General features: G+C 53.4%; 2 protein-coding genes across 19 annotated transcripts in view; both read right to left on the reverse strand.

Annotated features, from left to right (window-relative positions):
* Positions 1-4,236: 4,236 nt before the first annotated feature.
* On the reverse strand, positions 4,237-7,079 carry USE1 (unconventional SNARE in the ER 1). Its single transcript, XM_066270521.1, has 8 exons — positions 6,937-7,079; positions 6,594-6,643; positions 6,357-6,435; positions 6,101-6,253; positions 5,556-5,568; positions 5,108-5,135; positions 4,678-4,852; positions 4,237-4,435 (listed from the first exon to the last, which is right to left on the reverse strand). Exons 1-8 carry the CDS (start codon positions 7,075-7,077, stop codon positions 4,253-4,255), a joined length of 822 nt encoding a protein of 273 aa, XP_066126618.1. The 5' UTR covers positions 7,078-7,079; the 3' UTR covers positions 4,237-4,252.
* Positions 7,080-8,862: 1,783 nt separating this feature from the next.
* The window catches only part of MYO9B (myosin IXB), a 90,555-nt gene continuing 79,387 nt past the window's right edge, over positions 8,863-20,030 (reverse strand). For 9 of the 18 annotated variants that reach the window (XM_066270661.1, XM_066270561.1, XM_066270617.1 and 6 more), the window contains 16 exons: positions 18,928-19,061; positions 18,493-18,683; positions 17,135-17,233; positions 16,847-17,020; positions 16,700-16,741; positions 16,448-16,559; positions 14,944-15,017; positions 14,358-14,550; positions 14,105-14,233; positions 13,772-13,877; positions 13,476-13,607; positions 12,351-12,474; positions 11,788-11,850; positions 11,338-11,477; positions 10,327-10,454; positions 8,863-10,208 (listed from right to left, as the gene is read on the reverse strand). In XM_066270661.1, coding sequence (XP_066126758.1) covers positions 9,793-10,208; positions 10,327-10,454; positions 11,338-11,477; positions 11,788-11,850; positions 12,351-12,474; positions 13,476-13,607; positions 13,772-13,877; positions 14,105-14,233; positions 14,358-14,550; positions 14,944-15,017; positions 16,448-16,559; positions 16,700-16,741; positions 16,847-17,020; positions 17,135-17,233; positions 18,493-18,683; positions 18,928-19,061 — 2,257 coding nt within the window. In that variant the 3' untranslated portion in view covers positions 8,863-9,792. Of the gene's footprint in view, positions 10,209-10,314; positions 10,455-11,333; positions 11,478-11,787; positions 11,851-12,335; positions 12,475-13,475; positions 13,608-13,771; positions 13,878-14,104; positions 14,234-14,357; positions 14,551-14,943; positions 15,018-16,447; positions 16,560-16,699; positions 16,742-16,846; positions 17,021-17,134; positions 17,234-18,492; positions 18,684-18,927; positions 19,062-20,030 lie in introns of all 18 variants that reach the window. The other 9 variants (XM_066270599.1, XM_066270579.1, XM_066270570.1 and 6 more) reach the window with 8 other exon arrangements.

The following is a 20,030-nucleotide window of genomic DNA, read 5'->3' on the forward strand; positions in this document are numbered from 1 at the left end:
CTTCCTCTCTGTCTCTCTCTTCCCCTCCCGCAGCCAAGGCTCCATTGGAGCAAGGATGGCCCGGGCGCTGGGGATGGCTCCTTGGCCTCTGCCCCAGGCGCTAGAGTGGCTCTGGTCGTGGCAAAGCGACGCCCCGGAGGGGCAGAGCATCGCCCCCTGGTGGGCGTGCCAGGTGGATCCCGGTCGGGCACATGCGGGAGTCTGACTGTCTCCCCGTTTCCAGCTTCAGAAAAATACAAAAAAAAAAAATTAAAAAAAAAATATATATAAACATGCAAATTTATTTTTTCTTTTGTGACAGAGAGAGGGACAGATAGGGACAGACAGACAGGAAAGGAGAGAGATGAGATGAGAAGCGTCAATTCTTTGTTGTGGCTCCTTAGTTGTTCATTGATTTCTTTCTCATATGTGCCTTGACTAGGGGGGGCTACAGCAGAACGAGTGACCCCTTGCTCAAGCCAGTGACCTTTGGGCTCAAGTCAGTGACCATTGGGTCATGTCTATGATCCCATGCTCAAGCCAGCAACCCCACCAGCTCAAGCTGGTGAGCTTATACTCAAGCTGGCAATCTCAAGGTTTCAAACTTGGGTCCTCTGTGTCCCAGTCTGACACTCTGTCCACTGCACCACCGCCTGGTCAGGCTACACATGCAAATTTCTTTGGCCGTAGGTGGGAGGATTATCTGTGGGATAAGTCCCTAGAAGTGGAATTGCCCAGGCAAAGGGATCTATTTCTTTTAGTTGTTCATTAATTGCTTCTCAGACTTGCCTTGACTAGGGTTGGAGAAGGGGCACTCCAGCCCAGCCAGTGACCCTCCCACCACCCAAACCAGCGACCTTGGGCTCAAGCCAGTGACCCTGGGCTTCAAGCCAGCGACCATGAAATCATGTTGATGAGCCTGTGCTGAAGCCAGCGACTTTGGGGTCTTGAACTCAGGACTTCAGTGTCCCATGTCTAGACTCTACCAACTATGCCACCACTGGCCAGGTGGGACTTATTTCTTTTAATTTGGAAAGATACTGCCAAGTTGTTCTTGATCTTGTGCTATTGATGATCTGACCCAGCAGTGAAATAAACACTGGTTTTCTCAAAAACCTCTGCAACCTCAATTTTTAATTTATTTTATTTTTGAATTTTTCTGAAATTAGAAGCAGGGAGGCAGAGAGACAGACTCCTGCATGCACCCAACCAGGATCCACCGGGCATGTCCACCAGGGGGTGATGCTCTGCCTATCTGGGGCATTCCTATCTTGTGGCTGGAGCCATTCTAGCGCCTGAGGTGGAGGCCATGGAGCCATCCTCAGCGCCCGGGCCAACTTTGCTCCAGTGGAGCCTTGGCTGTGGGAGGGGAAGAGAGAGACAGAGAGGAAGGAGAGGGGGGAAGGGTGGAGAAGCAGATGGGCGCTTCTCCTGTGTGCCCTGGCCGGGAATCAAACCCAGGACTTCCACATGCCGGGCATATGCTCTACTGCTGAGCCAACTGGCCAGGGCCTGCAACCTTGATTTTATCAGTTTTCCCACAAATTTATTTTCAGGTTATTTATTTATTTATTTATTTATTTTTATCTTTTTAAGCTGGAAACGGGGAGAGACAGACAGACTCCCGCATGCGCCCGACCGGGATCCACCCAGCACGCCTACCAGGGGCGAAGCTCTGCCCACCAGGGGGCGATGCTCTGCCCCTCCGGGGTGTTGCTCTGCCGCGACCAGAGCCACTCTAGCGCCTGGGGCAGAGGCCAAGGAGCCATCCCCAGCACCCGGGCCATCTTTGCTCCAATGGAGCCTCGGCTGCAGAAGGGAAAGAGAGAGACAGAGAGGAAGGAGGGGGGGGTGGAGAAGCAAATGGGCGCTTCTCCTATGTGCCCTGGCCTGGAATCGAACCCGGGTCCCCCACGCGCCAGGCCGACGCTCTACCGCTGAGCCAACCAGCAAGGGCCAATTTATTTTCAGTTTTAAATCTTGCTCAACCTGATGAGTGAAAAAATTTAAAAACATTTGTATAGCCTGACCAGGCGGTGGCACAGTGGATAGAGCGTCAGACTGGGATGCAGAGGACCCAGGTTCAAGACCCTGAGGTCACCAGCTTGAGCGCGGGCTCATCTGGTTTGAGCAAAGCTCACCAGCTTGGACTCAATGTTGCTGGCTTGAGCAAGGGGTTCTTCGGTCTGCTGTAGCCTCACGGTCAAGGCACATATGAGAAAGCAACCAATGAACAACTAAAGTGCCATAATGAAAAACTAATAATTGATGCTTCTCATCTGTCTCCGTTCCTGTCCCTATCTATCCCTCTTTCTGTCTCTGTAAAAATAAATAAAAAATAAAAAACATTTGTATATTTTTATTTCCTGCAAATCATTTTTGTCTTGATTTTTAGCAGTTTAAAAAAAAACATTGCTTTTAATCTATGTAGTAAATGCTTCATTTATTTATTTTTACAGAGACAGACAGTGAGAGGGAGGGATAGACAGGGACAGACAGACAGGAACAGAGAGAGATGAGAAGCATCAATTATTAGATTTTCATTGCACGTTGCAACACCTTAGTTGTTTATTGATTGCTTTCTCATATGTGCCTTGACCGAGGGCCTTCAGCAGACCGAGTAGCTCCTTGTTGGAGCCAGCGACCTTGGGTTCAAGCTAGTGGGCTTTTGCTCAAACCAGATGAGCCCGCGCTCAAGCTGGCGACCTCTGGGTCTAGAATCTGGGTCCTCTGCATCCCAGTCCGACGCTCTATCCACTGCGCCACTGCCTGGTCAGGCTAGCAGCTTTCTATAGGAGGAAATTAGTTTAACCAGATAGTGTATCTTCTTTGTTGCTATTATAAATGGGATCTTTCAACAGATTTTGCAGCTTTTTAAAAAGTGTTCTTTGTTGTCTTATTTGAGAGACAGGAAGGGAGATGAGAAACATCAACTGAGTTCCTCACTTTAGTCGTTTATTGATTGCTTCTTACACATACCGTGATGGGATAGAGGGGCACTCAAGCTGAGCCAGTGATCCCTTGCTCAAGCCAGTGACCATGGGGTCACTATGATCCCATGCTAAAGCTGGAGACCCCATGCTCAAACTGGTGAGCTTGCACTCTGCCAGCAACCTCAGCATCCCAGGTCGCTGTTCTATCTACTGCGCCACCGCCTGGTCAGGCTGGTTTTGTTTTCTGATGCATTTCTGTGGTTATTGACAGTCTTCCTAATATTGAACCTGGGTCTCAGGCATGAACCTTCTTTTCATGATCTAATTTTAAAAAGCTGCCACAGCCTGACCTGTGGTGGCACAGTGGATAAAGCGTCGACCTGGAAGGCTGAGGTTGCTGGTTTGAAATCCTGGGCTTGCCTGGTCAAGGCACATCTGGAAGTTGATGCTTCCTGGTCCTCCCCCATCCTCTCTCTCTCTCACTTCTCTAAAATTAATAAATAGTATCTTTAAAAAAAAAGTCACCACTAGAACTTCTAAATAGTTCTACCTGTTGGTTTTGCATGTGTCAATGGGGATCCATGAAGGTACCTCCATGCGTGTCCCAAGGTGCCTGCTCATGCTCCCAAGGGTCTGAAACAGATACTTCCTGTGGACCTGTCCACCCTCCCTCACTGAGCTGCCCTGGTCATCACCCTTCCAGGTTTTGCCCTCAAAGTCTGAAGTTGGGGTGGGCAGAGGCCAGGACCCACCATTATCCTGGACTCCCATTCATAATCTCTTCCAGGGTCCAAACTACATACCCTTCAGTTCTCATGTGAAATGATCAGACTATGGCCTAGGCAGGGCAGGGACTCCACTGACTCGCCTGTGTTTGCTGAATGACTGTGTGAAGCATCTGCACTGTCCTGAGAGCTTAGGCTGTGCTGAGCACTGTCCCAAATTACCACCTTTAATCATGAGGAAGACCTAACATTAATGCCCCTTCCTCCAGGATGACCTCTAGGCACTGCCCCCTTCCTACTCTACCTCCAGGCCTCACCCTTACTCTACATGGCTGAAGGCACTGTGTTCAGTTCTGACTCTACCAGGCTGGGGGTTCCTGGGGCTTCTAGGGATCTCCCCTTGAACAGTGTGGGGTAGGTCCCAGGGGCAAATGGGTGGGGCGGTGCTGAGTCACCACCCTTGCCCTCAGCCTGATCTTCCTCCCTTGCTCATGTAGTCTTTGTGGCTCTCAGAAGCTTCCAAAGGCCTTCCCATCTTGTTATCTACCCTCAAGGGTTTCTGTGGACAGGGGTGGAGGGCAGATAGAGGACAGATGGGGTGGGCCAGTTAGGTCTTTATTTGAGTTTTGGCATGATACGGATGAAGAGAATCATGCTGATGAAAATGAAGCAGACAATGATAAGCATGGCCCAAAGCAGCCAGTTGACTGATTTCTGTGTGTGCTGCTCCAGTCGCTCTGATTCCGTCTTCAGCTTCTCCAGGTTCTGGTCAGCCATCTTGAGTGAGTGCGACAGGGTCTATGCATGAGGTGGGAAGAATATCAACAGAACTGAGGCCGAGTGCAGCTTCTCCCTACTGCCCTGGGACAAGTCAACTCCTCTTGGCCCTTGCTGGTACTGTTTCCTCTGCTAGGAATGCCATTTTTGCCTTCTACCAAACTCCTATTTACCTAGTCAAGTCCCAGCCACAATGTCTCTCTACTGGGAAATCTTTTCTGATGCCCAGGGCAGAAGCTGCAGAGTTCCCATAGTCCTCATACCTGGTTGTCCTTCTTGATGACACTCTGGGCAGCCAGTGTGTTGGTCTTAAGGCTCCGGGCCAGGCCTAGCATTTCTTCTGCTAACTTCTCCTGGAGGTTCTGGTGTTGTTGCAGGACAACGTCTAGCTCAGCTGCCGACTGCTTCTCATCCCCTGTCCTGGGCCCTGCCACCCCACTGACCTCACATATGAGATGGGATGGGGGGTAAGGAAAGACACATACTTGTTCCCAGGGAACCCAGGGTTATGGCTGCACACACTTGCCCTACTTGGGGCTCAGTTTCCCCTTCTTTGCTTTGGCTTCTGGGTAAAGCATTCCCAGAAGTGGCATCTGATGGGTGATGTAGATGCTTGTGGTAGTTCTTCAGTGTTCCCAGGTTTGTCCATCCCTCCTCCCCCCATAGTGCTGCCCAAGGGCTGAAGACACTCACGTTCTCTTCCTCATGTCCAGCTTGGGCTCTGGAAGAGGAACAGGCCAAAGGACAGGCAGAAAGGAGAGTATTGGTTTTCTGTTGTAGCTTCTTGACCATTACCTGGGATGGGTCAGCTACGCATTGGCCCTTTCCCAAGTTGTCTGCTGCCCAGCAGTCTTCTGATCACGTCTCAAAGCTCTAGCTCAAATGCCCTCATTGGGATGTTTTCCTCACCCCCGTCAGGCTTCCCCTGGCCCAGGTCCTTCCCTCCTGTTTACTCTGGGGAACAACTCCTTTGTCCCAGCCTCCCCTTTCAGACATGGCTTGGTGATGCCCCCAGGGATACTCCCTGGGCTGTGGAGGACCTTGTGGGAGTCAGATGAGACAGAAGGGATAAAGAACATCAAGGACATATGTCAACCCAGGCAGCCGGGACTTGAGTCCTGTTCTGCTCAGCATGACTCACCTCCAGTAGAGTCCTGTGGGGAAAAACGGCCAGGCAGAAAGTCACCCATCTTGTCATGCCCCTAAAACTGTCCTTGCTGCTCTCAGAACCTCTCCACCCTTATTCATGTGCCTGGGCAAGTCCTGTGACCTCTGAACCTCAATTTCCTCATTTATAAACTGGTAATAACAACAGCATATATTTTGAACAGGTTAGCTGATCTATATAAAGTACTCAGAAAGGCACCTGACATCCTATTTTACAGATGAAAAAAATCTCGTCTCTGTGGCCCATGCCAAGTGCAAGCAAGCCAGGAGCCAAACCTTGCACTGGGCCAATTCTGTGGCTTAACCAAACATGTGCCACTTTTGCCTTGTACCAAACAAACTGCTACTCCTCTAGCAGAGCCCTGGCTAGAATGCCCCTCTATTGGGAAGCCTTGTTTTATGGCCTGGGGAGAGGCCCCCAAGATTCCTGCACATGACAATTATTGTTGTTCTGGACACCCCCAGGCCCTGAACTGTCCCTGACCAAAGCATTTCCAATGACCAGGGAGGAAGACGTACCATGCCTAGCAGCTCACTCCTCATCTCGCTGGTGTACCGGGCCCGCGACTGCAGATGTACCGTCTTGGTGGCGGGCACCCGCTCCCTGGCTGTGGTTGGTACTCGGCCGGGGGCCAGGAACTGGTTGGCTAGTGCCTTCTCTGAGGAGGAGGTCTATAGTAGAGGGAAGAGGGGTCACCACAGGGGTGGGTCTTGGAGACTCAGGAGAGCCCAATGAAAGCTGAGGAAGCTAAGGAAGACAGACTCTTGTGCTTACCAGCTTCTCCGCCTGCAGCATCCCCTTCAGAAAGTCAACCTTGCGGGAATACTCATTGATCACCTCTGAGGCTGGTTTGCTGAAGGTAAGAAGTGGGAAAAGCATACCTACCCGCTGTCCCCAGTTCAAGGAAAGGATCCAGCAAGAACTGGCACCTAGCGGTCCCAAAACAGAACCTGCCCCAGTGGCCTACACTCCCACCCCGGATTTGAAGCCCCCTTGGCTGCTTACACTCACCTTGCCTGGGCTTTTAAAGCCTGCAGCATGTCATCGAGGGCTCCCACGTACTGGGGAGGAAAAACAGGTGTCGGCCGGGTACCCCCATTTCTCCCCTTCTTGTTCGAAGGAGGCAGAGACCAAGAGGGTTTGGGGCTAGGACGCGGGGAGCGGGGCGGAAAGCGGGAGGGTTCAATGTTAAGGAAGCTGGATCAGCTGAGCTCCAGGGTCTAAAGCGGACGTGGAGAACCACACCGGAAGGGGCGTGGCCATGCTGGCTAACGGGGTTTGGGAAGTCCGGCTACTAACCCCCGGCACCACCCTACGGGATTGGAGCTCTGAGCGGTAATGCAGGCTTCCCCACCTTTTCCAGACGCCACTCGTCCGGGTCCCGCTTCTCTGCTGCCATCGCCTCGCAGCGGCACAACAGCCGCACCAGGTTCAGTTCCAGCCTCGACGCAGCCATCGCTAACCGGCCGTACCCCACCCCTTCCGCCGGCGCCATCTTAAGGGAGGGCGGAAGTGCCTCATTCGTTTCTTGTACCACTTGTAGGGCGGGAGATGTCTCGTTTGAAGGAGGGGCCTCTCTGTCCTTATTTACTCAGGGCCCAATCACCAGCTGTTCTAGTGAGCATCTTAACCCTTCATAGAGTTGAGAGGACCAGATCCTTCTGTGTCAGGCCCACTTGCAACGCGCCCTGTACTCATTCCTTTCCCCTGCTCAGAATTCCTCCACCACACTCACTCCTGAGTGGGTTCTTCTCACACTTCTCCCATACCAGGCAGCTTTCCCCGATTTCTTTCCTGGGGGTGGTGGGGGAGGGAGGTGTAAATCATGGCCTTGGACTTAGGAATCCAGGGTTTGGAGGCCCATCCAAACTTAAGCGGTTATGGCCCTGGCGGGTTGGCTCAGCGGTAGAATGTCGGCCTGGCGTGCGGGGGACCCGGGTTCGATTCCTGGCCAGGGCACATAGGAGAAGCGCCCATTTGCTTCTCCACCCCCCACCCCCTCCTTCCTCTCTGTCTCTCTCTTCCCCTCCCGCTCCCACAGCCAAGGCTCCATTGGAGCAAAGATGGCCCCGGGCGCTGGGGATGGCTCCTTGGCCTCTGCCCCAGGCGCTAGAGTGGCTCTGGTTGCGGCAGAGTGACCCCCCGGAGGGGCAGAGCATCATCTCCTGGTGGGCAGAGCCTCGCCCCTGGTGGGCGTGCCGGGAGGTGGATCCCGGTCGGGCGCATGCGGGAGTCTGTCGGACTGTCTCTCCCCGTTTCCAGCTTCAGAAAAATACAAAACAACAACAACAAAAAACAACAAAACAAACTTAAGCGGTTATGAGTTTATGGGTCTCAGCTCTGACTCAACCCTCCTGCCGTTTTTTTTTTTAGCGTTTCCTCCCTTGGGAAATGGACAGTGGGCAAAGCAATGTCTGTCTCAAGGTCAGTTTAGCTGTTGGAGTGAGAGATGGGGCTGGGTCACCCCTAAGGTTTAGACCCCCATTTAAAGAACCAGTTCCAGCTCACCGGGCCCCCAGGGAACCGAGGCCCATCTTGCAAGCCCCTCCTGGAGTGGACAGGGATGGAGACTTCCCAGGATTGACCCTACAATGCAACCCTTTTATATTCCCAGACCTCAGGTCACCTGTGTTCCGATCAGACAAGTAAGCCTGGTGTCCTGACAGCATACAATGGAGACCAAACCCAGAATGGATAAAAGGAGGTTCTAGAGGCAGACTCAGTAGGTTTTGAATCCCAGCCAACCCCAATCCCAGGATATGACCTTGGACAAGCCACCCCTCATCCCACCCCATCTTTTCTGCATGTGGAGTTCTTCACCCTCCCCCACCTGCATCTCTTCTGCATGTGGAGTTCTTCACCCTCCCCCACCTGCTAACCAGGTCTTACTGGCTGCTCACCCTCATGGGCCCCACCGGCCAGCTGATTGCCATAACTGCCTTTGTATTTGCAGCCTGGGAGCTTGTCTGTGGGGAGATTGCTCCTGGCTCTCTGAGGCCCACCAATAACTGCCCCTATCCCTCAGGATGGATGGTCCTGGTTGGGGTAGGCTGGGTGCTGAAACAGGGCAACAAGAGGCAGCTCCCATGACAGCAGGCTCTTCTCAGTGAATGCAGCTCTAGCAACTCTGCTCCCTCTGGTGTCCGGACCAATGTACATGCACCTCCAGCAGGTCCAACTCCCTCAAGTGAGGAGTAGGTGTGAGATTCCGTGTTTGCTGGAGAATCAAGGCAAGTGCTCCCTGCTCCTCCAACCCACAGCAGGTATTACATGCAAACACTTCTTGGGCACTTTTTATTTCATATGGTTTTTAGGACAATGCCTCTAGTCCCAGACCCAGGGTCATTTGTCCAGGTGTTCAGGGAGTGAGTGGAGCCTGAGAGAGTGAGCCCCATTCCAGAGATCCCCAGGCTGCCACTGTAGGGACACGCAAACCCAGGCCTTGCTCTCCTAGCCCGTGAGCAGTCCTGAGTTCCTGTTCTGCCACATGGGGCAGGCAGCACTAAAGGTGGCCTCCTCCATTCAGTAAACAGTGGAGTGATAGCCACAGTTGAGTCTCCCTGGATGTCAGGTCTGTGGTACCCCAGGTGGAGGCTGTCTGTCCCTCACCTTATGTCCTCACTTCAAACAACAGCCTGGATCACCAAGGAAGGCTCTATTGCTCCTTTGAATCCATATGGGCCAGGTGGCTTCTGGCTGGGCCCGAGGACGATACCCAGACTGGGGGCAGTCAGGTGCCCCAATTGTTCAAATCCCTTGTTCAAGCTGCTCTCAGTGTGAGGTGAGCCTCCGAGATGAGGTGGCCATGTGGGCCCCACTCTGAATTTTGTGTCCAGGTTATAAAGGCGAGGCAGGGCATTAATATAAAAGTTTGTACATACACATATAAAAAACAATTTGGTCTTCTGTTAGGCTGTTACAATTTGAAGTTATGTAAACAGGCACAAAGTAACAGTTAAATGTAAAACCGTACAAAAGGGGGGGCGAAAGGCCAGGTACCCGCTGGGCTTTGGGGTTCTGGGCAGTACGTTTGTGTGACACTGGGGCTCGGCCCCAGGCACTGCCCCAGCATGGACTCTACAGTTGAAGCCGGTGTCAACCTCACATTGCTCGAGCTTTTCATTCCAGCCCCTTCTCGGAGAGTTGAACGCTGGCTCTGGAGCTCTGGCACAGGGCCATCCTCAGATGTTCACTCTGGCACTGTGGGCCCTCAGCCATTGTCCTGGCCTGAGGTGGGGGGCAGGTAGTAGGTAGGGGGGTCTGAGTACCTCCGCTTGGCCCCAGGTGGCTGGTCGTCCTTGTCTGGGGGGTCCCGAATGTCCTGCACAGGCAGGTGTGCACCCGGTGTGATATACACAGAGTGTACTTGGTCCGGGCGGCGGGCAGGTGGCTCCCGACGCCTCACTGGGGCGGCAGTCTCCTGGGCACCTGGTGCCTGGCCAGGGAGGTAGGAGGGCAGGCCAGGTGGGAGCTTGATGTTGGCCGTGGGCATGATGGGGGTCCGCCGGGGGGTCTTCACTCTGACCGTCATGAAGGACGACGGCCTTCGTCTTGGGAGGGCAGCCACCTCAGGGAGGGGGCTTGGGGCGGGTGTGCTGGGGCAAGGGAGAGCAGGTGCGGGGGGCCCTTTTGAGAGACAGATGGCAGGGTTACTGCAGCTTCAGGGCTAGCAGACAGACCCTCACTCGGGGCCTGCTGAGGGTGGACATGGGAGGAAAAAAGCAGACGCTACCTTAATACTGACCTTCCGAGGTCCCCCGCCCGGTCCGCTCCTCCAATAGGCTCTCGGTGCTGGCTGATGTCTCTGAGTCCAGGTTCTCCTCATCAGAGCCTCGAGGGTCCAGCTCTGGCAGCCGGTAAGTGATGTCCTCCCTGGGTATGAGGGGTGTGTGTCACACATCCAAGGCTGTTCCCATGGTGAAAGACCACCATCTCACGGAAAGTGCCAGGATGGTAGGGGACAGAGCAGGCCATCCTGGTCCTGGATGGGGCTCCATGCACCCAGCGACCCCTAGCCCAGTGGTCGGCAAACCACGGCTCACGGGCCACATGCAGCTCTTTGGCCCCTTGAGTGTTTAGCAAAGGCCAGCTTAGGAGTACCTTAAGTTAATAACAGTGTACCTACCTATATAGTTTAAGTTTAAAAAATTAGGTTCTCAAAAGAAATTTCAATCGTTGTACTGTTGGTATTTGGCTCTGTTGACTAATGAGTTTGCCGACCACTGCCCTAGCCCCAATGCATACCTGGTTCATAATGCCCCTGGACCTCCAAGCTCACTGTAGGAAGGTGTCAGGTTGCTGAGGGAAGCCAGGCATCTGGCCCAATAGTGAGCAAGTGAGGAGCTCTTGCCTTTGCATCTGTTGTTTCCTCTGCCTGGAGCACCCTACTCTGCAAGACTAGGGTGGCCTGGTGCCCTGGCTCACATCTGTTCCTCTGGCATGACTTCTGAGTAGTACTCCCTTTCACACTCACATCTTGACTGGACATAAATTAGTTACCCTAGCTAAGGCCACCTTTAAGACAAAGTCTGAACATCACCCATGTTGTCCTTTTTTTCTTGTGGGCCACCATGGTTCCCTGTGGTCAAGCATAGGGTTTAAATAGAGCCCCAGGCCGTGTTTTAGTACAGCAGCACCCCATAAGGTGGGTACATTGGCCCCCTAATGGCCAGTTTCCCTATGCACAGTGGAGAGACCAGTGGATGGGGGCCAGATGGTGCACACGACGGTGGGAAGGGGACGGAGGGACACTTGCTTCTCCTCCTTGATGGACTGGATCTGCTCGATGAGGATCTCCTTTTCCCGGTCCTTGTCATGGCTGGCTGCCGGCTCCTCCGGCAGTACCCCCAGCTCCTCTGGGCCGCTGCTGCTTCCCTGGGCTGTGGGGCTCTTGTTCTGCAACAGAGAAGCAGCAGATTTGGCCAGCCCCTCCAGGGGGGTGGAGAGAGGGTGGCAAGCATAGTTCTGGGGGAGGTTAGTTCTGCTGTGGATGGCTGGGCTTAGGCTTCTCCAGGGACCACTCAGAGACCGAGGGGCCCAAGCACAGCTGATTAGTTGTCCTCAGCACAGGTGGTCAGCAGGCAGCAGGCCTCCCCCAGCATGCACTTCCAGAGATTAGGACATGCTGGGCCTATTCTATGAGGACCCTGGGGGCAGAGGGGAACCCCAGCATGCACTGCACCAAAGACATGCAGGGTGGGCTCACCAATTGTGTACATACCAGGACCCCCTCATAAGGAGACGAAAACCCCAGTTTGAGAGGCCATGGCTGGGGGGAGAGGTAAACAGAGGGGGACCACATGGAACCACAACCAAGACGCTGGTTGTGTCATGGACACTGAGCCATATCTGACTGTGGGGACAAGGACAGGGTGCTCCCATGGAAGCCCAGGACCTGTCCTCTTAAATCCTAATCCCCCCTTACTCTTGTGACACTTCTGTGGGATTGGTCCCCTATGGATGAGGCCCAAGTCAGCAAGACCAGGGCTGGAAAATGAAACAAGTAGGTGACAGGTCTCCCATTAACCTGAGAGGGAAAGTTGGTTTAAGATAGAAAGGGTGGTGGTCATTTGGTTGAGGGAGAAACTGGCCCCTAATCAAGCTGCCACAGGCCCCTGGCCAGGCTGCCTGTGGCCAGGGGTGTATATGGTAAGGGAAGTGAGACCCCGCCCTGATGCCCATCCTCCACTCACACTCACACAGGGCTATTCCCACCTAGGCCAGATTCTGATCACAGCTCTGCCAAGGCCTCACCCCACATATGCTCACAGTGTTCTGTCGCAGGAGGGAGAGCCTACGGAAGGCGATGCTCTCTGCAGCCTCCAGCTGGCTAATCTCCTCCATTTTCACCTTGTACTTCCTCATCTGTTCCTTAATCAGCATCTCCACGCACCTGTGGAGAAGGCCCACCAACAGGGCAACTCAGTTATAGCCCCAGAGATGGCTGGTCTAGGGACTTGGTAGTCAGATAGGTGCTGGCTGGAGATGGCACCGTGGCCAAGGAAGAGACCCATCCAGAGACCAGGCAGGGCCAGTGACATGGCTGAAGCTCCCATCTTGAACCCAGCTCACTTGCTGTGTGATCTGAGACAACTCATTTCACCTCTCTGAGCCTGAGCTTCCATCTCATCGAGTCTCCTTATTTGAAGGAGAAAGTAATGTACAGAAGGCTGGAATGAACTGACCTCAGCCTGCAGGGTGGGGATGACTGCATCTCACAGAGAAGTATGAAGTATAGGGAGCTGGGCAACTTGTCCTAAGGGCTGCAGGCAGCTGACTCCAAGGACTCCAGAACACTCTAACCAGCAGCTCATCTGCTCAGTCATCAGGGTCAGCCTGAGTGGTCAGTACTGGGGTGAGTGGAAGAGGGAACTCAGCCCAGAGAGGTCAGTACTAGAGATACTCAGCCTGGAGCAGTCAATACCAGAGACTCAACCTGGAGTATACAGTGCAGGGGGAGCTCAGCCTGTATGGAGAAGCAGTCACAACTGAATTTTCCCATCTCCACAAGCACATAAGCAAGGAGCAAAGACTGCTGAAAGAGGCTGGAAGCAAATCCGTCAGGCCAGCCTCTCCTTGTTGCCTGTCAGGCCTTCTTCCTGTGTTTGTCTTGTGAAACCACCTAGTGACAGGTTCTTGTTTGCTTAAGTCGCCTAAACAATGTCCTTTTAGTGACATGTCTGACAACCTTCTGAGTTTTTTTGAGGGACTCTGGAGAACTTTTACAGATGGCTCAGGGGAAGAAAAAACCTAGAGACCAGGCTTCTGTTTGCTGCCAGAGGCTGGGAGCATTGATTTCATGTCTGCCCCTCACTCTGTGACGAGGGGTGAGGGCTTTCCCTCCTTTCTAGCTCTTCAGCCTCAAAAGAACTCAGAGGGGTCCCTGGCACTCACGCGGTGATCTTGAGGACGTCCTTCATGCTGGTCAATGGGTCTGAGTTGTCAGGGCAGCGCAGGAGGCAGGGTGCAAAGATGATGGCCAGCGCACTGGGTGACATGCGGTTCACATCCTCAAGCAGGGCCACCCTACGCAGTGAGTGGCAGTTAGGCGGTGGCTGGGGATCCTCCCAGACCTCTCAACATGGGCCCACGTCCTGGTGCAGAACCAGCAGAGAACACTGCCCGGGGTTGGGTGGTGGGGACTCCTGACAGGAACCTCCATCCCACAAAGAGCAGCAGTAGGCACTTGCTTGACCAGGTGGAAGATGAGCCGCTCCAAGGAGTTGTGATTGGCTTCTGGCAGGTGCTCCAGGATGCCATAGATGGCGGCCAGTTGCTCCTGTGTCTCTGGCAGCTCTAGGAAGGCCAAGGTATCAGCTCTCCATGGGCCCTACCTCGACACAATACAGAGCAGGAGAGCCTCCCACCATGTGGGGCAAGAATGCAGGGTCACAGAAGGGTGCCAGGCCTTGGTTGCTCAGCTGTGACTGGGTGGTTCTGCCTCACTGGCTGGTCACAGTGTGCTTGTGGCTATGACCCGTCATCAATCACCTGCTTGCCCTTGCCACCATCATGGAACTTACCCACGGCTCGGAGGAAGTCGCCGTACTGGGCAAAGGTCATGAGGGGTTCGGGCAGCTCCCTCAGCCACTGCTTGAGAACCCCAGTGATGGCATGGATGGGGAAGTCCTCCAGCTTGACTGCTGAGGGGTCTGCAGGGAGAGTGGGCAGAGCTGGTGAGTATAGCGCGGGCAGGAACCCTGCATAGTGCCTGCTTGCCTCCCACCCGCCCTGAATACCTGCCTGTTCACAGGCCCCACCTACTGTAGCACCCACCTGTCTGCAGTGCCTGCCGGAGCTCTCGTGTGCGGTTGGCGGCACCTGACTTGCGGTACAGGCCCTCGGTGTACAGGCCATGCATCTCTACGTGTTCCAGAAGCTTCTCCAGTACAATGGGCACTGAGACCTTGTCACTGGTCAGGCTGTCCACGTACACGCCAAAGTGGCCCAGTTCGGTACCTGGCTCACTCTGCAACGCCAGGAGTGAGTGAAGCCTGGGTTAGCTGTCCTTCCTGGCTGCCCCTGAGGTCTCCTCTGTAGGCTCCCCCCATCTGCCCCTCACCCCCCACTGCAGGTAGCTGAGTGCACTGGGTTGCAGAGGACAGCTTGATGGCCGCTGGGTCTATGAGGAGCACCCATGGCTCTCTCAGAGCAGTCAGTCCCAGTTCCTGCTACCACCCTAGTGCTCAGGACCCCGCCTTCCATGTGGGCACAGTTGGGGGGATTCCCTCCACCACCTGGAGCGGGTAAGAGCAGGGACAGAGTCTGAGATGCAACAGAAGCCTGGTGCCTGCCTCAGGGGCTCAGGCAGGACCGGCTATGAACCTAGTGTTCTGGAAGCTCCCGGCCACGGTGGGCTCACCTTCCTCCCACATGGATAGGAGCAGTAGGTCTGGATCTTGTGCATGCACTTCTTGTGGCAGGTCATCTTGCACACTAGGAAGTCATGGTGGGGCAGGGGTGAGGGGGAAGGGTGGTCACAGGCGGAGCACCAGGGACTCCAGGCTCCCATGGCTGCCTACCCCGAGGACCCAGGGTGGGGATGGGGAACCCGTCAACTGCATTCTGAACTTGCACCGCACAAATCTCTGCCCTGATTCCTGGACTGTGGGAGCAGGTGCCCATAACTGGTGATTTTCAGTGGCCTCAAAGCCAGCCTGGCCAGTGAAGACAGGAGCAAGGGTTTACGGGACCTAGGCCTCAGTCCTGCCAGGAGGCGGCCCTGGGGATTCGACCTATGACAGTGGCATGAGTAATGTCACTTTTGTTTCTCCCAAGCACACCAAACCCCAGACTACGGGATGTCATGCATAGAAAGAAGAAATCAGAGCCGATAAAACAGTGGCGTCTGGGTGTATCTTTATAAAAGGGAGGTAGCAGGCCCTGGCCGGTAGGCTCAGCGGTAGAGCGTCGGCCTGGCGTGCGGGGGACCCGGGTTCGACTCCCAGCCAGGGCACATAGGAGAAGTGCCCATTTGCTTCTCCACCCCCCACCTCCTTCCTCTCTGTCTCTCTCTTCCCCTCCCGCAGCCAAGGCTCCATTGGAGCAAAGATGGCCTGGGCGCTGGGGATGGCTCCTTGGCCTCTGCCCCAGGCGCTAGAGTGGCTCTGGTCATGGCCGAGCGACGCCCCGGAGGGGCAGAGCATCGCCCCCTGGTGGGCAGAGCCTCGCCCCTGGTGGGCGTGCCGGGTGGATCCCAGTTGGGTGCATGCGGGAGTCTGACTGTCTCTCCCCGTTTCCAGCTTCAGAAAAATAAATAAAAAAATAAAAAAATAAAAAAATAAAAAGGAGGTAGCAGATGGGTGTACCCTTATCTCAGCACAGTGACAAAACTGCTGAGGGATTTATGACAGATGTGGGATGGAAGACTGCTCCTCACACATGGCCCAAAGGGAGGAGGAGACCCTGTGTTGAAAAGAAAGCCAGGTCTGGCTGGTCCTGGCAGGAAAATGCAGTGCTAGAGGCCTGTTAGATTTCACCAGGCCTGCAAGGGCCAACTGGGCCATTCTGGGCTGTGCCCATCTCTCAGGGTCTGCTAATGGGGACTGATGGTCTCCCCTGGAACATGCAGGAGGGACCAGTAGCTCAGGTACTGTGTACAAAGGCCTAGAGGTAGATCACGGGGTGACCTGCTCTAGTGGGAGTTTGAGTGGGTGAGATATAGAAGGGGCAGTGCTCTGGAAAGGTCCATCTTGTGGTTGGGGTGAAGACCCTGGTGCTCAGCAAGGGGTTGGGAACATGGTGGCAGGGTTAGGGGGCACGGTGAGGAGTCAGAGGGCACATACGGGGTCAGGAGGTACAGTGGGTAATTGGATTTAGTAGAGAGTTGGTGATCTGATGGGGGGTTGAGGCTCTGGGACACTCACCGCTGCAGAACAGAGCCTTGTCCATGAGCCAGATGTAGGAGAGGCACTGCTCACACGACTGTGGGATGCTAACCTGGTAGCTGGCGAACACATGCCCATTATGCTGTTGGACCTGGGGACCGAGGAGGGTGCTGAGTGGCATTGCAGGGCCAGGGGCTGCTCATTAATGACTAGGTTTCTTTAGAGCTGGGCGGGAAAACACACGCTCACCTGTGCACACTCACACACTTGCACATGCACACTCATACTCACAGCACGTTCCTGCTTCCGCTTCTTCTTTTGAGCTTTGCTCTGCTGCAAGGGAGCACAAAGGCAGGTCTGTATGGGCCCTGTGGTACCCCATTCCCCAGCTGGCTGCTCACGCCACGCTGGCATCCTGCTCAGAGTGACAACACCCACCTTGGGCAGCTCAAAATCATTCTTGGTGTGTCCGCGAGTGAATTCGTCTAGCAGTGACTGGAAGAGGTTGAGGACCAAGTTGGTGTCCTTCTCGCCACGCTCAGCTGCCAAGTTGCTCACAACAATCTGGTAGTTCTCCATCAGGTCCTTATAGCCAACATGGATCTTCCCATTCTGTGGGGATGAAAGGTGTGACCCCCTGGACAGCATGATAGGGGATGGGCCAAGTGCATCCTGGGGAAGGCTGGGTGACAGCTAGGGCCCCGCTGGGGCGGGGGCTACACATACGGGGACAGAGTACATGGTTTTGAGGTTGCTCCTGAATTTCTCTGTGGCCTCAATAAACAAGCTCTCAATGGGCGTCTTCTGGGAACGCAGGTCGTTTATCTGGAGAGGGAGAGAGAGAGGGACCCACTGACCCTGTGTTTCCTTAGGCTGGGCATCTCAGTCGTCACCACTCTGCCCCGTCCCAAGTCCTTCCCTAGCTCCCTTGGGCTTATAGGATAAAATCCAGACCCTCTGGCCAACCCTGGTCTCTCTGGTCATTTAGTCCAGGTTCAAACTATTGACATTTGGGGTGGGACCACTCACTGTGGGGTAGGGAGGAGCACACCTGGTCTGTACCCACCAGATGCCCTGACACCCTCAATTTTGACGACTAACAACATACGTAGACGTGGCGTAAGTGTCTGGGGGCAGAATTGCCACACAAGCACTTGACTCCTGCCTGCGCCCCAGAACTGGGGCTGCACCCCCAAGGGTCACTGCAATACAAGAGATGAAGTGTCTTCTAACTACAGATTTCAAACTTCCTGAGCAGGAACACAAGAAAAAAGCATCTACTGGGTACTCAACCCCATGTCTGCACACATGCATGCATGAAACAACTCTAGCACAGACTACATCTCCTCGCCATGGCCCTCGGGACAGGCCTGTCCCAGAATCAGATGCTTTGGATTATAACACAGTTCCACATGCTATATCCAGCTCCCCAAATAAGACCCACAGACATTTTGCAATGAAATGTAAATACATACTGCTCACAAAAATTAGGGGATATTTCAAAATGAATATGAAGCAATAAAATATGCCCTAATTTTTGTGAGCAGTGTAGTTGGCCCTCCAAATCTGTGGGTTTCGCATCTGTAGATTTAACCAATTTTGGGGAAAACAATCCCAGAAAGTTCTAAAAAGCAAATATCGAATTTGCCACACTCTAAGCACTACACTGAAGCCACACAAGTGAAGTAATAAGTAGGCACACCCTGCTATAGCCTATAAGCAAAATAAACTCGAGCATCCACTCTTTGTTATCTATGGTGGTCCTGGAACTAATACCCTTCGGATACTGAGGAATGACTGTATCTGAGCTGACCAAGATGAACATAAGTTACAAATGGTCTTACGTGAGAGCCCAGACCAGGTGTTAGAGAAAACGAACTGATGTCAAACTTATCAATAAGCATCACCTTCTAAGTGTTAGAACTGTGCAGCTGAACTTTCTGTTTCCAACCCGCTAAGGTAGTTCAGAAAACTGTGCTGGGTGGGGACAGCCTTTCTGAGGAAGCCCAGCTCTGAGCCTGTGCACACAGGCACCCTCCACCCCATGTGTGTCCTCTCATCCCCCCGAAAGCTTGCCAGCCCACCTTGTTGAGCAGGAACTCATCAAGGTACTTGAGCTCGTTGGCATTGGTGATCTTGCGGAACACTGACTCCCGCCACTTCTCTGACACAGTTATTCTGCCAATCTTGAGGTTTCGGTTTTTCTTCCCTTTGCCTCCTGGTTCCTTGGTGTGCTTCTCACCTGTGCTGTGGCGGTGCTGGTGGCTGGATGGGGCTGTTGGGGAGGAGTGGCTGGTGAGAATGGGTTCTGGGGGAGGATACTGGTCAGCCTCCTGGGGCATGGTCACAAACACAGAGAGGCAGAGCCCCATACCACTGTGATGGGTTTACAACCAGGAAGTGCTTCCAGGGGTGGAAATCAGCCCTGAGGCTGTATGCCCAAGGCCCCTCTTGGGGATGGACATTCCCAGGGGGCTCCATGGCTCTGTCATCCATCCCTGAGGCTGCAGGTGACCAACCTTCTGGGTTCTTCTTCATGGTGGTGGCTTCCAGCACGACTAGCCCAGAGACAGGGCTCTCTGTATCCTCCACGCCCTCTAGGCTGTACTTTTTATCCTTGTTCTTATGTAGGAAAAGTCTCTTAAATGTTGACCTGAAGGAAAAAGTAAAGGGTTCTATTTAAGCCTTAGGAAATGAAAACAGACGTGAGGCCAAAGAAAGGGTTATCCTACCATAAAGAGGTAAATAACCCTTTCCTTTAAAAAATATATATATTTATTGATTTTAGAGAGAGGAAGAGAAAAAGTAGGAGAGGAATGGGAAGCATCAACTCATACTAGTTGCTTCTCATATGTGCCTTGACTGGGCAAGCCTGGAGTTTTGAACTGGTGACCTCTGTGTTCCAGGTTGATGCTTTACCTCCACTGTGCCAACACAGATCAGGCAACCCTTTTCTTTGTTATCAATGAAACTGGGTGCTACTAAAAATAAAGTCAATTTTCGTGAACTAACAAAGTCAGGTGAAAAATCAAGATGCTGAGCAGATGCTGACCCCACTTTTATATAATATAAAAAAAATAAGTAAACCCACCCCTTATTCTCTTCATGTGTTTTTTGTTTGTTTGTTTTGAGAGAGAGAGAGAGACAGAGAGAGGGACAGAAACAGGAAGGAGAGAGATTAGAAGCATCAGTTATTTGTTGCAGCACCTTAGTTGTTCATGGATTGATTTATTTACTTATTTTTATTTATTTATTATTCATTTTAGAGAGGAGAGGGAGAGAGAGAGAGAGAGAGAGAGAGAGAGAGAGAGAAGAGAAGAGAGAGGAGCTGGAAGCATCAACTCCCATATGTGCCTTGACCAGGCAAGCCCAGAGTTTCAAACCGGCAACCTCAGCATTTCCAGGTCGACGCTTTATCCACTGCGCCACCACAGGTCAGGCAGATTGATTTCTTATATGTGCCTTGATCAGGGTTGCTACAGCACAGCGAGTGACCCCTTGCTCAAGCCAGTGACCTTTGGGCTCAAGTCAGTGACCATGGGGTCATGTCTATGATCCCACACTCAAGCCAGAGACCTTGGGGTTTCGAACCTAGGTCCTCTGTGTCCCAGTCTGATGCTCT

This window comes from Saccopteryx bilineata, chromosome 1, assembly GCF_036850765.1.
Source record: "Saccopteryx bilineata isolate mSacBil1 chromosome 1, mSacBil1_pri_phased_curated, whole genome shotgun sequence".
Lineage (NCBI taxonomy): Eukaryota > Metazoa > Chordata > Mammalia > Chiroptera > Emballonuridae > Saccopteryx > Saccopteryx bilineata.

Bases quoted from the DNA above. Each gene is read 5' to 3' on its own strand.
- USE1 (XM_066270521.1), bottom strand. From the start codon at position 7,077: ATGGCGCCGGCGGAAGGGGTGGGGTACGGCCGGTTAGCGATGGCTGCG. The intron at 6,436-6,593 runs GTGAGTGTAAGC...TCTTACCTTCAG, and splicing joins GCTTTAAAAGCCCAGGCAAG to CAAACCAGCCTCAGAGGTGA. The intron at 4,853-5,107 runs GTGAGTGTCTTC...ATGTGAGGTCAG, and splicing joins CTGGACATGAGGAAGAGAAC to TGGGGTGGCAGGGCCCAGGA.